Below are 15,637 nucleotides of genomic sequence, written 5' to 3' on the forward strand. Positions count from 1 at the left end.
TTTTACTTATTGCCTTTTTTTCCGCCTTAAAGGCATTTTGCATACAGATTGAAGGATGAAAACACAGATGAAATAATCAGTACCGGTAGGTGTCAGCAGGATGAGGAAGGTAGCTTATGAAACAGAATAGAAAAGAAGATAATTAACATTAACCAGGATTTTCTAGCTAGGCAGAGGTTAGGGTCCTCGCACAATCCTTGGAAATGTCATTAGTTCAAAAGGTAACCTCTTTTGTTAGCACCTCAACTGAATCACTGCTATAGCGCATTACTACGAGCAGCCAGATGTTTGATAAAGCATTTTGGGAAAAGAACAGTGTTCTCACCATTAGTGGTAACAAAGATGACAGGACAATTTTGAAAGCTTCTGTTCTCAGAATGTTTTTTTCCCCTCATCACGTGTGCTTAATAGGTTTGGATAGCATCCAGTGTCCAGCCTCTTATCAGAACCTTTCTACCTTTTAATGTATCCCGCACTGATGGATAGCCTAAACATTAGCAAGCAACCTTATGTTGCAATAGTCGTAGCTTGGCTTCCTCTGGTAAACCAAATGTCATTTATTCCATTAAAAAAAATCCCTAAATCTATAAACACTCATTTACAACCTCAATGTTATTGAATGGCTTTCTTGCAGGAAAACAAACAGATCCCTGCTTGAATTCACTCCTCTGAGACATAATCCCGTAAACATGAGTAACCCTTCCCTTGCAAGCCCATGAGCCATTTGCTTTGCATGAAGGTAGCTCATGCATGAAGACCTGCACCCAAGTCAATGGATGTCATGCTATCTGTTGCAGTGGGGATTTTGCAGAATTTGCCTTCATCTTTTTCCATTAGCAGGTCAAAATGCTGAGGAAACAATTGAATGAAGAAATGAAAACCCAGAAGAGAGTTTGGGAAGGCTTTGAAATGGATTAGGAAGTGAATTAAATAAACATCAAGCAGGACTCGGTGGCCCACTCACAGAAAGACTGGAAACACCCGCAAAAGCAAACAAAATCACTACCTAGCGCTGCTGGAAACAGGGCATTCCCTAATCACCTGTGTCACACGATCCATTAACGATTGTACGGTAACAGCCATCAGCAAAGATGAGAAGACATTTATTGTAGGAGATGACAAACTGTTTGCAGTGGCCTATTCCACTCTTCCTCAGCTTCGCTTGTTGGACAAACAGCATCTGTGCCAGGACGATAAACTTGTTATACGCTTGATTTTTGACTCGGGTCACAATCTGGTTTGATTAAAAAACAATAAATTGACATACAAGCTGAGGCTTGGCATGGAGGTTGAGTTTTGTAAGTGTAGTTGCATTACTGGGGAAAAAAATTAAAAATTAATAGTTTGAAGTGCCATATTTCCACAACTTAAAAAAGCTGGTTATTTTAAAATCTAATTGTAACAAAAATATATTTTTAAAGATAATTCTTGTGTTTTACACTTATCTAGTGATATCTTAATGAACTGAAATACATTTATTTTCTGTGAAATTTAAAACATGCCTTATGGTAATGCTGTGATTCCTGGTTCCCAGTTGAAATAACACACTCTAACATTATTGGCTTAGCTATTCTTCTACTTGCCTCATCCCAGCCAAAAGTGTCAGCCTCAGGCATCTCATCTGGATTTGCCTGGCCCATCCTTGTGAGGCTACTCAGCTGCTGAAGTCTCTAGATGTTTTTCCAGAATTCTAATTTCCTATTACAAGGGACTCAGTTGAGAAATAAGGTATTTTTAACTTCCATTTTCATCATGTGCCTCTTCATTCTCTTCTTTGTTAAGATCAAACACACAGTTGCCTGTTGCTGCTTCTGAGTTTAGCACAATGCATCCTGAACTCAGAGAGACATTTGTTGACCTGTGATGCTTTTAGCTCCAGGAATCCAAAGCTGAACTCACCAGGAAAGTTGCTGGGAGTCACAGCGGATGGACAGAAGGGCTGTGGAGGTCAGGTGTTCACAGGGCCCCCGAAATATTGAGAAATGGTGCACAGAAACCTGGGTGGATATGTCATGCATTGTAATATAATGTATTCTGCATTACATCTAGCATGGAATCCACCTCACTACACTTTCATCACGTAAAAACCGAGACACTCAAAGTCTCCCTGAACTCCCTGTACAGTCAGTGGGCAGACAGTGGCACCTCATCTCTTACCCAGATGCCTCCCTGTGTTTTGGACAACCAAGGCTGCAATGTGTGAGCTGGGAGTGTGAGAGGCTGGACTCACCAGAGGTCTATTTTAATGTCGTTCTGCGCAAATGCACGCAAGCCACCTCCTGCAGATTTTTGGATATCTTGCAAGTCGGTGTTTCAGCCAGCTGGAGAAGGCCGATTGCTTTTTTCCCATGTGGGCAAAGTTTTCAGACAGAAGAAGCTGTTTCTAGTGAAGCCGAATGAACCTCAAAGGCTTAGAATTAACTTCCCTGGCCATTGGATAATCCCTATGAACTGAGTATAAGTGATGAGGAGTGTGCAGAGGGGATAGGGAAAAGACGACCCCCTCAAAAGAAGAGAGGGAAACCATAATGAGCATATTCATTAGCCAAGGGCAGACAAGTACATCCTTCCTGTTCTCAGATAATCCTCAGCAGACGGCTCTGTATTTGCACAGCATCCTCAGCCCTTTCGGATGCCCTGGCTTGGCTCCGAGAGGAGTCAGAGCAGCCTGGGGGGCCTGCCCTGCCGCAGCAGACAGATGTGAACCAGGTTTACATGTGTGGTTGACATCAATTAGCTGAAGCAAGTTTCCATTTTCCAGAGGGTCAAGCCAGAGTTATTCCAGCAAACAGGGAAGCTAGAAGGCTTTCGCCCGCTGACCAAGTCATCCCAATGATTTTCCTGACCACAAATGACAAACAGTTAAGCAGCATGTGAACTCGGGAGTGTAACCTCTCCAAAACAAGGAAGGAAAAGCAGAGCTTCAACTAATAGCACTGTTTAGCATAAAACCAGTGTAGTTAAGGACTCCAGCCCAAACCTTCAACCTTTCTGAGCAAACACAGCCCTCCTCAAGTCTGAAGGAGAGGTCACAGGACTGCCCAAGGACCTATTCTGGGACAGCATCAGCAGGACAGGGCAGGCTCCACGTTGTTTCCATAGGCTCTCGTGCAGTTTGGCACCATTGCAAGAGACAGAAGTAAGTGTTTAGTTAACTAACATTTGTATTATAAACAGTGGGTAAAGGATGAGGAAATAGGACTTGAGCAAACCGTGAGAAAATGCCTTTTAGTCTGAGACCACAGCAAAGGGACTCCTAATCAAGGAAACACTGTGATTTTTCAGATTCCTCTGCCACACTATATTACAGCCTGGCCCCAGTGACAGAAGAATGCTTCTTAAAATAAATTCTGATTAGAAAGCATTAATTTGAGTAACAAGGTTGCTGTTCTGCTGCTCAGATATTTTCCCAGAATTGAACTTTAGAAAGATGAGCTTATGCAGAAAGTACGCTGAGAAGGTACTTTCCTGGACCAAGACATAGTGATCAGCAGAGATATTGATCGTGCTGTCTCTGGAACAACAACAAGAATTATGTATCGATTTCTCTGGAGACTGGCCTGTGTATCGATTATGCTGGCTGCAAAGCAGAGGCCTAAGTAATGCTATCATCTCTGGCTAAAATGGTGCCCGTAGAGTAGTGAAGTCAATAGAGAGGGGAGATGAGAAATCCATTGAGTCAAAGGGCAAAGTCCCAGGGCAATTAATTAAATGGCAAAACTCCCCTTGGCTCGAGCAAGGCCAGGATTTCTACTTAAGTATTTAGCATCCTGAAAAGTCTCCTAACAGGAACCCAAAGGACACAGTGAATAACGCTTTGAGCAAGTAAATAAGTCTAGCCCGTCCTGGATGCATGTAACACACTGTGTTCAGACAGGCCCTTCATTCATTGCCTACTTCAATTGGGTCATTAATGAAATGCATAGGGTTTAGAAAAATTTGAAAACTAGCTGTGGAGATAACTCTTGGACCGAGCCTTAAGGGACCATCCACTGTAGCCAGTGAAAGCAATATTGTGCTGGCCTTTTATCAGCAAGATAATAAGCCTACAGGGGGACAGAGATGACTTGCTGGATATAAGTGATATAAGCTGAATTTGTACGAGAAAGGTTACGATGTAGAAAACAGTCCCTGAAGGCTCACCTTCCAAAACACAAAGCCTCCGTCTCGTATTAAACTCTGCAGATTGCTTTACAGAAGCTTAATCTTTCTTTCTTTCAGAGCTTCCCTTACAGTGACATTCAGCTTTTGTTTCGGCCGTTTCAAAAACTAATTATAACACGCTCCCTAGAAGGCATTCAGTAAAACAGTTAAAGGAAGAGGTCTCAGTACTTGAATCCATTTTTTGGTACTGTCTGACCTGCCCTTCCAGGATTTGGCTAGAATCATTAAAAAGTGATACATGAAACTTTCCTTTTGGGAGATGGAAGGCTTTAGCGATCAGCAAAGATGACTCACCCAGCAGTGCAAGTGCTGAAGCGTGCATTTATTTTGGTGGTGAAAATAGGAAGAGGGGAAAGAAATCTCAAGGAGAGTGCAACCGAAGGCAAAGATCCTCGGCATCAAAATTAAAGCAACGGTGTGCAAAAACAAAAGTGCTCTTAGATCATGCACAGAGCTGGGAGATGTTCGTGAGCAGGAGCCTGGACTCAGCTGCACGGCTTTGTCCAGCAGAAGGGCTCATGTATCACTTTAATTTCATCCCACCCACATTACATAGACGTTTTCTCCTCCAAAAAGAACTCATTTGAGAGAAGAGCACATTTTAGCCAGCAGACGAGTGGAAAGCCAGGCACTGCTGATCAGCCAGTTTCCCTTTCACAGGACTTTTCCCTCCCTTCCTTATCCTATAATTGTTCATAAAAACAAAGACATATTTTCATTTAGCAAAATACCCATTGCCAGCCTTAGACTGGAGTGAGGAGGTTATTGCTGTGTCCAGCTAACCTCTTGCAGCAAAGAAAGAAATTGCAAACACGGCCTTTATTCTGTGCATTTCCTGGAGGAAACGAGACCTAACAGGAATTCAGATAAGAAAACTAATGCTGTTGCTGTACTTCGTATTCTATGAAGTATATTAATGGGGATAACAATACACATTAGACATCCTATTCAGTAACATTTTTAGTACCCAGCTGAGTCCAAATATAAACTATAATGGCATATGGAGACTGTCTTAAGAGCCATTTCAAATCAATTTAGTTTTATATAGTGTCTCGCAAAGTATCTCAAGGTGATTTACAGTGAAAAAGAAAATAATGGACTAGTGATTTAGTAGAGTAAGGCACAGCAGCTGTCAGGCAGGAAGGCAAAAACGCTGCACGGAGATGCAAAACTCTGATTTAAAAGCAGTACAAAGGCAAACATATCTCTTCACTCTTCCAGTACGAGAAGCAGCCAGGTAATGAAGCCAGGCTGGGTTCAGTTTAACTCAACTGTTCCATGAAGCACTGAGGGCTTTTCCATTTACAGACAAAACTGGAACCAAGAACTGAAACATTCCCACTCAACTGTTGAGATTAGGAAAAGCCAGGAAAGAAATATTTGTGACCAATTCATTTTAGCAGTTTTACCATCATATTTCACAACCTCAGAAATTGTAGACTTCCTGTGGGTTGGACTTTTGCCCTACAGGCTTATTAAGTCAAGAAGACAGCTTGAAGTGCCTTTTTTCATGGAAACTGTTAAAGCCTCTCTTGAAGGAGCAAGACTCTAGTCAAGAAACCTCGATCTTGCCAACGAGTATGGCCAACACTGCATTGCTCCTGTTAAGCAAAGGCACCCTGCAGGTGGAGCTCCCTTCAGATCACAGTACTGGAGTGGCACGTATCTGGTTGGGTCTCTTCCTCTTAAAGGTCAAGGTGCCTCATGTCTGGTTGGGTCTGTTGGATATGAATGTTTCAACAAACTTCAGGCAAGCAAGAGGGAGTACTAATGTCTTCCTAGGCAAGAGCCTGAGTTCACAGAACCATAGAACAGCCCAAGCTGGAAGGGACCTCAAAAGATCATCTGGTCCAATCTTTTCTCAGAAAGGAGCCTAGATGAGATTATCTTGTACTCTGCCCAATCGCATCTTGAAAACCTCCAGTGATGGGGACTCTACCACGTCCCTTGGGAGGTTGTTCCTATGTGCCACTTCTCAGAAAGGCTTAAATAAGCCATTTTCCCTTCCAGGTGCCAAGACACATTCAAAATTTGTCATCACTGTTGTCTGTAGGCCTGGGAGACAGCGGAAGCCTGACCTGCTCATGCTGTTCCTGGCATCAGCAGCAACAAAGTCTGCGAGACTTCTTCTCAATTCCCCAGCGAGCACATAGGGGCTGTTGAGGATATTAAAGCTGTGAGGAGCCTGAATCATGACTACTTGAAAAAGTGCCTGCCCCCTCAACCACCGTGGCAAGTGCTGAGCTCATTTAGCGGCCTTGGGGCTGATGCTGAATGTTCTCACACAGAGCTCTCCACGTGGGAATTCACTGCTTCCACACGTCGGAGGTGAGGATCATCTTGCAGACAGTGGCTGTGTGAGTCACATGAGGATGGAAGTCCTGGTGTGATGTTTCTTCATCTGGGGAGGTGTTTTCCTTTCTGCTGTGCAAGTAGTATATGTTTTATCAAATAAAGTGCATGTTTCCCATGCAAATGAACGCACTGCAGAATAATGATATACTGACACATTGTATGTTAAATATGTATGACACTTAGAAATCTAAGAAAGAACTAAAAATCATTTATAAATATTAAAGAGCATGAAGTCTACTTTTTGCTTTCAATTTGCTTCTGATCCTGCACTCTGGGAAAAATACTCCTTACATTATAAGACTGAGTTATCTGTCCAAGAACTAAGCCTATGATTTTACTCTATCAGTCAAGCTGTATGTCACACTATTTTTATATCAAGACAATCAGGTTCTTTAAAGCACAGACACACACCTACTTAAAAGCAGCATTCCTCTGAAAGCAGAATACTTTGGAATTAGTGGCAATTTGTATCTTTTAAGGGACTGATCACTAAATGGAGAAATGCAGCTCCTAATGAAAGGAAGGTTTCCTTGCTGGCCAGGTTGATATTCCATTAGGACATCTGGGTCCAGATTCATCCCTCTTGACTGCAAGCATCCAACCTGGCTTCAAATCACTGATGTCTAATGGCTTAAAATCTGTCCTTTGGAGATTCTTATTTGTCTTTCTCGATAAGAAAGGAGAGTTGGCCATCTGAACTCCTAATCTGAGCACCTAAGTCAGGTATCAGAGAGAAACAAAATTAATCCAAGCCTTGCTCTAGTTTTTTAAGCATTTGTTGCATGGGATACCTGTTAGAGAATGTAGTATTCAACCTATTGCTATGGCACAGTCAATCTCACCTCTAGGAAGCATTTTCTGCTGCACACGGCTTAATCGTCCCTTTGGGAAGAAGCAGAAGTTTCCCATTAAGAAAAAAAAATGCAGCGAGACCAATGCAGACATTAAAGCACCACCACCAGGGAGGCAGTTTTAGATTACAAGTGAAGGAGCACAACTTTGTGTTTCCTTCTGCCCAAAGATGTTGAAGTAACTTGCAAATACCAAAAAGGTTGCAGAACAGAAATATCCTGTAAATATCCTGTGCCCATTTTACATACGGAGAAACCAGGTACATGGGTCAAATGTGAAGTGCAGAGCACAGCAGAGAATGGAAACTCCAGCTCTGCAGTCCCAGTAACTTCCCTTCCTGTAACACCACTGCTTTTTCTTGATGAAGAAGTGACTGCTCTCAGATTGGTCTTCATTGCACATTCACTCACCTCACTGAACTATCCCATGTGCTTCTGCTGCACTACAGGGCTGCTGGCAAATGGACAAGGATGGCAGAAATGCCATGGGATGGCAGGGAAGGGATTTGGAGTCTGGAAACCTGCACCAAGACCTGCACCAAACCTGCTGAAATGAAGCAGTACTATGCTTCTCTCACTTTACTAGCCCTGCTATCAGCAAAATGCCTTTCTCCATTTCCAGATAAGAAGTAGAGCAGTGGGAAATATTTTCCCTCAGTATTTGTCCCTTGTTCCTCTGTTGACAGCAAATTTAAGACAAATGGTCATTTTGGTGGATATAAAAAGCAGTGGAAGTTTGTACCCCTAATGAATGGGCAGCAGGAACTCATACTGGCAGAGCTAAATGACTGCACATGAAACTAGCCAGGCTCAGTAAATGAAACCAGATCCCAAAATGTAGCCTGAGATAACTGAAAGTACGCATTGAAGTTTATTGTAGGAAAATGGCTGACTGGGAAAAAAAAAAAGGTCTGCTCTGCCCCTTCACCTCCAAAACACATTGTACCATTTAAATGCTTCAGAAAGACATCTGCCAAAAATGCAATTAATTCCTCTGAAGGTCAAATGTACTTCTCTTGTAAAACAGTAGAAGCAGCAGTTGTACATCTTGATTACTCTGCTGGGTTAAACCATGACACTCTTACAAAAGTAACTTAGGAAGAATCCTAGGATTGTCCTTGTGTTTGAAGTCGGATGTTTATCCCTTACTGTCAGTGACTTTTGTTGCAAAGGTTAACCGCAGTCAGCGAATGACCAAAACCCCACCAAAAAGGGTCAGTCCCAATGCAGCCTGTCCGAAATCCCACAGCAGGTCTGTAGTCCTGTTTGGAGTGCCACCCCGTGGACACAGCTGCCCCCAGGAGCTCCTCTCCTTCCACAGCCCCAACGCTGGAAACAAGGGGCAATAGCACCTCTCAGCTCCAAACCACGCTGCCCCACATCAGCCTTGCATGATCCTGGCTACCCTGGGGTAAGGAGTGGGAATTTTTGTACCAAAATATAGCGTCTGCTACCAAAGACCATTTTTGCCGGTGCTTTCTACACAGCAATATATGAAATGGCACCACCTCTTTTGAGCTGGATAGGAAATAATTGTGGCATCTGTTGGCACCTGCTGAGGGCTCTTGCATTACAGCCCAGATGCCGAGCTTTGCACACCGAGAAGAGACCGGAGAAGCCCCTGCTCATCCACAGATGAACTGAGCCCTGGTAAACTCAAGTTCATCCTTAGAAGTCAAACACTGGATTAGATTATAATTCTTTTTCTCTCTGGCTATTTGTGTAAGACTTGCAGGTTTATTCACTGGAGATTGCCACCATAAATTTTAGGACTCTGGTTTACAAAGCCTATAACAACCTTGTTTAGCAAAGGTGTGCCTTGCAGCATTCCTTCAGTAATGCCACTTTGGCTGCCCCTTACCTCTGGGGTGAGGTATTTCATCATGATTTCCTTTCCTTTCTCTCCAAGCTTTTCATCTGGAGCAATTTCATATTCTGCCTGGAACAGATATAAAGAAAAAGTCAATATTTGCACTCATATTTCACCATTATAACATCATTTTGGATGTGGCCTTAACGGAACGCTCTGTCTGAAAAATCTGAAGGATAAATACCATTTTCTGATGGAAGTAAAATCCGTACACACAATCCTGTTAAAAACCTCCCACTGCATTTTGACCGAACCCTAGTGGTGCATTTCCTGAGACGATGTCTCTTAATTAACACTAATAAAATTTAATTGATTTATGTTTCACAGCCTTACCAAGCCAGCCTTCAGAAAGTGTTCAGTGACTACAGACAGCAACTTTATTTGGTTTTGCTCAAAGGGAAGGCGAACACAGAAGGTAAAATTATATCTCTGAGTAGTAGAGAAAGTGACTGTTTGTCAATTCTAGCCACAGTGGTAATTCAAGCACCAGCTGAACTACTTCAGTCTTTTTGGATGTGTCTTTCCTATTTATTTACATCTTCCCCTTGGTCAAACACTACTTTTGCAAAGCAGAGAGACTTGCCCATCACTTTTAGTGATCCTTGACTCAGTCCCTCCAGAAGGAAGATCTAAGAGACGATTTCTCAGGTGGATTTCTTAGGACCAAGATAAAACAAGAGAGGCCATTTAGAAGAATAGATAGCACAGGCAAAATTCTCTTTGACTTTTCTGGTGCCTCTAAAGAGAGCACCACATTCCCCCATGCAAAGTTTACCTACGTTTTAAAATTCTGACTATTCTACGTCCTGTAGCATTACTGACTTTTGATGAGTTTCAGGACAACATTTACATAAGAAACAAAGGAAGCATTACTTGTGCACCATGAAGACATTAATTCAGTTAAAGTTTTTGATCCATGGCGGGCATTCGAAGGAAACACGCACCACTTGGGACTCCAGTGGCTTCATGACAACGACAAGTTCTTAGAGACATTCTCCCTTGGCACTGCCCAGGATACAAAGCTTTAGCCTTAGTAGCAAAATATTTTCCAGAAAATTAAAAAAAGAAGAAGACAGTCTAACAGTTTTCATGACTGCTCATATTAGAAAAAAGAGCCCAGAAAACCCTGCCAACCCAATTAAGTAACCTGGTCCAATACAAACTGTCTGCGATGATAAATGGGGAGGAAGTTTTAAAAAAAAAAAAGTAAATCAGACTGAACTGGCAAAGACTTGGAAGAACAAATTTCAGAACCATTGCCTGCTGGAAGATGTATGCGGTGCTCCGAGTTGATGCAATAAATCCAAAGGCGGGCTGTAATGGATACCCTGGCTAAGCAGACCCAGGAATGACATGAAACCACAATGTAGTAATAATGCTATTACCCATCTCTCTGGCCACTGCTGATTTAGCTATTGCAGCTTAAGTCTGCTGCTACATATTTATACACATACATAGCAGGTTGCTTTAACAATCTAGAATTACGACTTGATTTGGTTTGGGAAATGACAATGACCGTAAATAACAGAGAAACCTGCATTGATAGTGAAAAATGCACCAAAAGCTAAAATCCACAAGTGCAATACTTCTCTTTTAGTGACCATTTTGGGGATGAGCTGATTATGTTCTCATAAAACTTAATACATGGCTTTAAAAAAATCTTTCATCCAATTTCCTGTCCTTTTAGATGGTATCTGAGTATGGGTCATCACAGCTCTTAAAGCACAGATGCTCTCAAATGTTTACAGCATCTTAACAGCATTTTTCTCCATGATTCCTTGCTAGGGGGTAAAGCTATGACAAGAGTAACAGAAGAAACAATTTATTTAGAAGTCAAAGTTGCATCTTATTTGGACCTTACAGTTTATGGTTAGGTTCAAAGAAAAACTATGTGTTTTCAATATAAAAGAAAACAGAAACAATGCATTTTAATAAAAGCAAATAATTGTACTTAGATGTAACTCTGTGCAGAAGACTGCAAAGAAAGGAGAACTCCTTGGCATTGCCTTGGCTTGGAAGCATCTTGGAGATCTTCTGAGTCCTCTGTTCAATGCTATTTACAATTTATCCAATAGTGACCATTTCTTTCTCCTTCATTTGCCTTTAGACTCTGGATCCTGGTAATATATTGGCTCCCTAGTAAATAAAACCTGATTCAAAGTCATCATCTGCCATTTGAAGTGCACCAGGGAGATGTCAAAAAATCTGATGTTCTTTATGCCCCAGATACCCTATTACATCTACATCCCATCTGAACGGTACAACAGGAAGCAAACCAGGGCAGATCAGAAGAACAGAGAAGTTTAGCAGGGTTTCGAAATGCAATTCCTGATGGGATCCAACATATGCAGAGCTAAACGCACACACACACATAAAGAATATCTAATTCTGTCTCCAGATAGTTGGGCAGGAATAAAAGGAAAATTTAATTACACTTGCATTTGACATTCTCAGAAAATGCGACACTGTGGTGGTGAAGGTAGGAAGTGACAGACGAGCAGGGATGTGAGGAGGAACCATAAGCTCCAACTGTGAACAGTGTTGATTTCACTGTAGCTCAAGTACTAAGAGCTTGTTTCATTTTGTTTCTAAGTTCATTATTATTTCTCCCTTCAGTGCCACTTTCGAGCTATTCAGCAACAGATACTGTTACATTTTCAGCCATGGACTGTTGTTATGGGAAGAATTACCCATGTAGAGAGACACTGACTTCCCCATGCTCTGCCACATGCCTGCAAAGCATACCAAGGTCCTCAACTCTCAATCTTGTACTTAAATCACAAGATACATCCCCTTATTCCACAAAACTCACAAGCACAGCTACAGTTTGCAAATCCCTAATTGCTAGAAATAACATCATTACTTAAAATCCATGTGGAACAAAATATTTTCCATTATTCCTTTGATGAATCCAGGCATGTGTTTCAAGGCTTCTGCTCTGAAGTCTAATAGCTTCTCCATGCCCTAGTTAGGTCAGACAGGGCCCTATTCATAGCTCATAAATGAGGGGAGGATTTACGATCACCCTGACTGCATGGGACAGGCTGCAGGGAAGGCTCTTTCTGCGGGCAGGCGCAGATCCTTCAGTCCAAATGGCGAGAGGATGTGGGCTGGCCGCCGTTGGTTGCTAACTTTTATTTTGGCTGCTGTTTTGGAGGTAGTAGCTACTTTGGTGGCTGCTGCTTCCCTAGAAGCAACCCTGTCTGAATGAGGGCAAAGGGGTGTGAAGCGCCCTTCCCTCTGGAGCAGCCGCCCTCGGGACGGGCTGAGTGAGATAGGATGGGAAAACGCACTTCCACTGGGAAAGGGGGCAATGTCTGGCTGCGGGATGGGGCCATGGGCTCAGGACGGCCATGAAAGAGGTTCAGAGGCTGGAGGGTGCCTGTGACTGATGGAGAGCACTGCTGGGACAACCTCAATTCTGATGCATCATTTTATCTAGCGTTTGATTTTTGTCTCCATATTCTTTGAGCTCCTGAAACTGGCTTAAAAATATGTGAAAATTGAAAAATGGAGCCAAAGGGTTCTCTCCCAGACACTCCCACCAGAGTGGTTTCGGCTTCTTGCTATAAGTCAGGAGCAGTGGAGTCACCTCCCGAACACCTGCAAGAGGCTACTGGCATTTCAGCCCCAATTTTACACTTTCTCAGCTCCCTCCTTTGTTATCCCCAGCACCTCTCTCTGCTCCAGCCCCTGCTCACTCCTTCCTCTGACTCCAGGCTCTGCCCTGTTCCTGCTCTGTGCTCCAGCGACTGCTCTTGCACTTGCCTCCACTGGAGATTTAAAATCTGTGACTCAAAATTGGAAGGCAAAACCCGAACAGCTGGGATTCATAACAACTCACATTTCTAAATGAAAAGTGAACTTGAAACCACATTTTTCATATTTAAACGCAGGGCAAAAAGAGTCCTTTTGACTGTTTAAAAACACATTCTGAGTTAATGAGTTTGTTGATATCAACAAACTGGCATTTCTGATGGAAAAAGCCTTGAACAGCTTTAAGACACACACACACAGATGGTTTATATACCATGTAAGGGACGTAACCAAACGAAATCCCTCTAACAGTGACACAGGGTTTTTACAAATGGTATTAAATGGGTGCTCATTCATCCTTTTACCCCAGATAAGTGTAATGTTTAGTGAGGCATTCACCTGAAAAGTCTACCCAAGGGGATGATGCCTCTCATCCCTGACCCCATGCCCAGATAGCACAAGCAGAAACAACATGGAGAGACAGCAGGGCTATTTTCCTCCAGAGGATGTATTTCTGTGTGACTTCAGTGCAAAGAAATAACATTGTGAATGTTAGGAAGAAAATAATGCCAGGTTATTTTCTACTTGATGAGAACTAGCCATGTTCTCCTCCAGTCAATCTAAATCTGGTCCACATTAAAATATTAAAAACCCTCCCTATGAAAAAAAAAGAATAATTATAAATGTGAGTAGATGAAGCAGGAAAGGGAATCCAGAAGCTAAAGTCTTTGCTATAGCAGCACACAAAAATCACAGGAGAGGGAAACATCAGAAGCCGGCACCCTGCGAATGTGCTGTTGAGAAAGGCACAGGTCCCCAGTGAATGCTGCCTTCTTGGGCTGGAGGCACAGGCTGCGGGGAAGGAAACGCATCTTGCTAGCAGATCTCTGCTCTCTGATCTGCCTTTCAGCACAGGAAACGTATCCCCTAACGCTTCATTCTGATGGCTGTCTTTCAACAGCTCCAAAGTTGCACGATGTCGCTAAAATATCTGTAAGCACAGCAAAGCGTGCCTTAGGGCTGTACGTGAATTCTTTGTTAAGGGGTTATAGAGGAGCTGATTTAATCATAAACCATCTCCATGTAATGATAATAGTTTATGTTTGCATAGTTCCTTCATCTGAATGGCGACGTAAGGGTTTGGTGAACTATTCATGGGACATCTTTGTGTTTATGTGCACACAGATGCATTCAGTGGCAGCCATTGGTGCTTCTTACTAGATCTTTTATCTCGCCAAGTCAGGACCTCTGTCACGAAATTGCCTGTGCAATATCTGTAATAAGAGATGTCTCTCTGTCCTTACAGCCTTACCATACCAGCTAGGTGAAGGGGCCGCTGTCACCCTGTTTCCCAGTGATGGCCACTTGCTGGTCCCACAGCAGCAGTGGGAACTGACCGCCCACAGCTCCACCAGCACTGCACTGCAAAGCTCTGCATCTCTTTGCTTTTATTGCTTTTATCGCTTAATGTTGGGGCCTGCTGCTAACAAACCACATATCTCTGTAGTCTGTTTTACAATTGATATATTGTGGCTAAGTACCCAAACACTGTTCTCAGAAAACATGTAGAAACTTCACATCTCTGTGCACTTTAATCTCAATTACTGGCTGAAACTGGCCAAGGTATTCACAAGTTTTAGAGGGAACTGACAGATACACACCTACATGGATGCAGAATTTAAAGATACGAATCCTTTATCCTCCAGAAAGCAGCCAAACAACTGTTTAACTGCACAAAAAACCCCAGCTGCTGCTGTAATTGGATTTGCAGGAGACTACAAGAGACCAGGTTAGCTATTTCACCCAACAGCTGAAAGAAATGTCCAGCAAAGAGGGGATTTTTTAAAAATATGTTTACATATTCTCATCTGCAAAGTCTGGTTGATTTTACCAGTCTTTGGAAGCAAGGGAGTGAGAGAGAGCTTACAAAACAGCCTCACGTGAGTATGGGCACGGAGCTTGTTGGTAAGTTGCTGAGTGTCCAACTCTGCTCCTGGTTTCCTCCCAGGAGCTCTGATCACTGCTTTCTTTTGAGTGTATTGGTTAAAAAAGTGTATTAAAGACTGGGAGACATCAATTACTGGCTTCTGCCAATGACTTACTGTGTGACCTGGTACAGTGACTTAGCTCTGAGCTCCACTTTCTCTCTGTAAAAGAGAGGTGGTCCTACCTCTCAACGTGCAAACAGCTGTGTGAGCCTCTCATGAACAGCTAAATATTTTCCTTTATTATTTTTTTCCTTTTTATTTGACATTACACAAAAGCTAAGTTTTGCATCTCATGTTAGAAAAATACCGAAGCCAAATGAAAATTGAAGGTCTTGGCTTTTTCTGCTCTGGGCTTGTTACAGCAGGTGGTCCCCAAAAGGTTTCACATTCCTGGTGGTCTCAGAATAAGGCTGTAAAGTCAAACTTCTGGTCTCATTATAGGACTTTTTTCGCCTAACGTAGGACTTGGCCTGAATCCCACTGCTCAACGCAGTGTGACCCTGCTGGGCAAATTTCAGTAGCAATCATCCAATTTAATGGTTACGGGCTGTGTTGCTCGACCTTAATATTGTCTAATACAGGGATTTTCACGGGCTGGGAGCAAGCTTGTACAGAATTTGAAATCAATAAACAAAGGAGGCTGCTGTTAATTA

The 15,637-nt window shown here is 42.7% G+C and overlaps 1 protein-coding gene across 1 annotated transcript in view; it reads right to left on the reverse strand.

The window, feature by feature from the left end:
- Positions 1–9,309, reverse strand: part of GRK5 (G protein-coupled receptor kinase 5) — a gene marked incomplete at its 5' end in the record, with an annotated part of 47,597 nt that extends 38,288 nt beyond the window's left edge. The window contains one exon of the mRNA XM_010179051.1: positions 9,232–9,309. Within this exon, the coding sequence (XP_010177353.1) occupies positions 9,232–9,309 (78 nt within the window). The remainder of the gene's footprint in view (positions 1–9,231) is intronic.
- Between the last annotated feature and the right edge of the window lie 6,328 nt (positions 9,310–15,637).

The sequence above is a fragment of the Mesitornis unicolor genome, unplaced genomic scaffold (assembly GCF_000695765.1).
Source record: "Mesitornis unicolor isolate BGI_N332 unplaced genomic scaffold, ASM69576v1 scaffold10932, whole genome shotgun sequence".
Taxonomy (NCBI): domain Eukaryota; kingdom Metazoa; phylum Chordata; class Aves; order Mesitornithiformes; family Mesitornithidae; genus Mesitornis; species Mesitornis unicolor.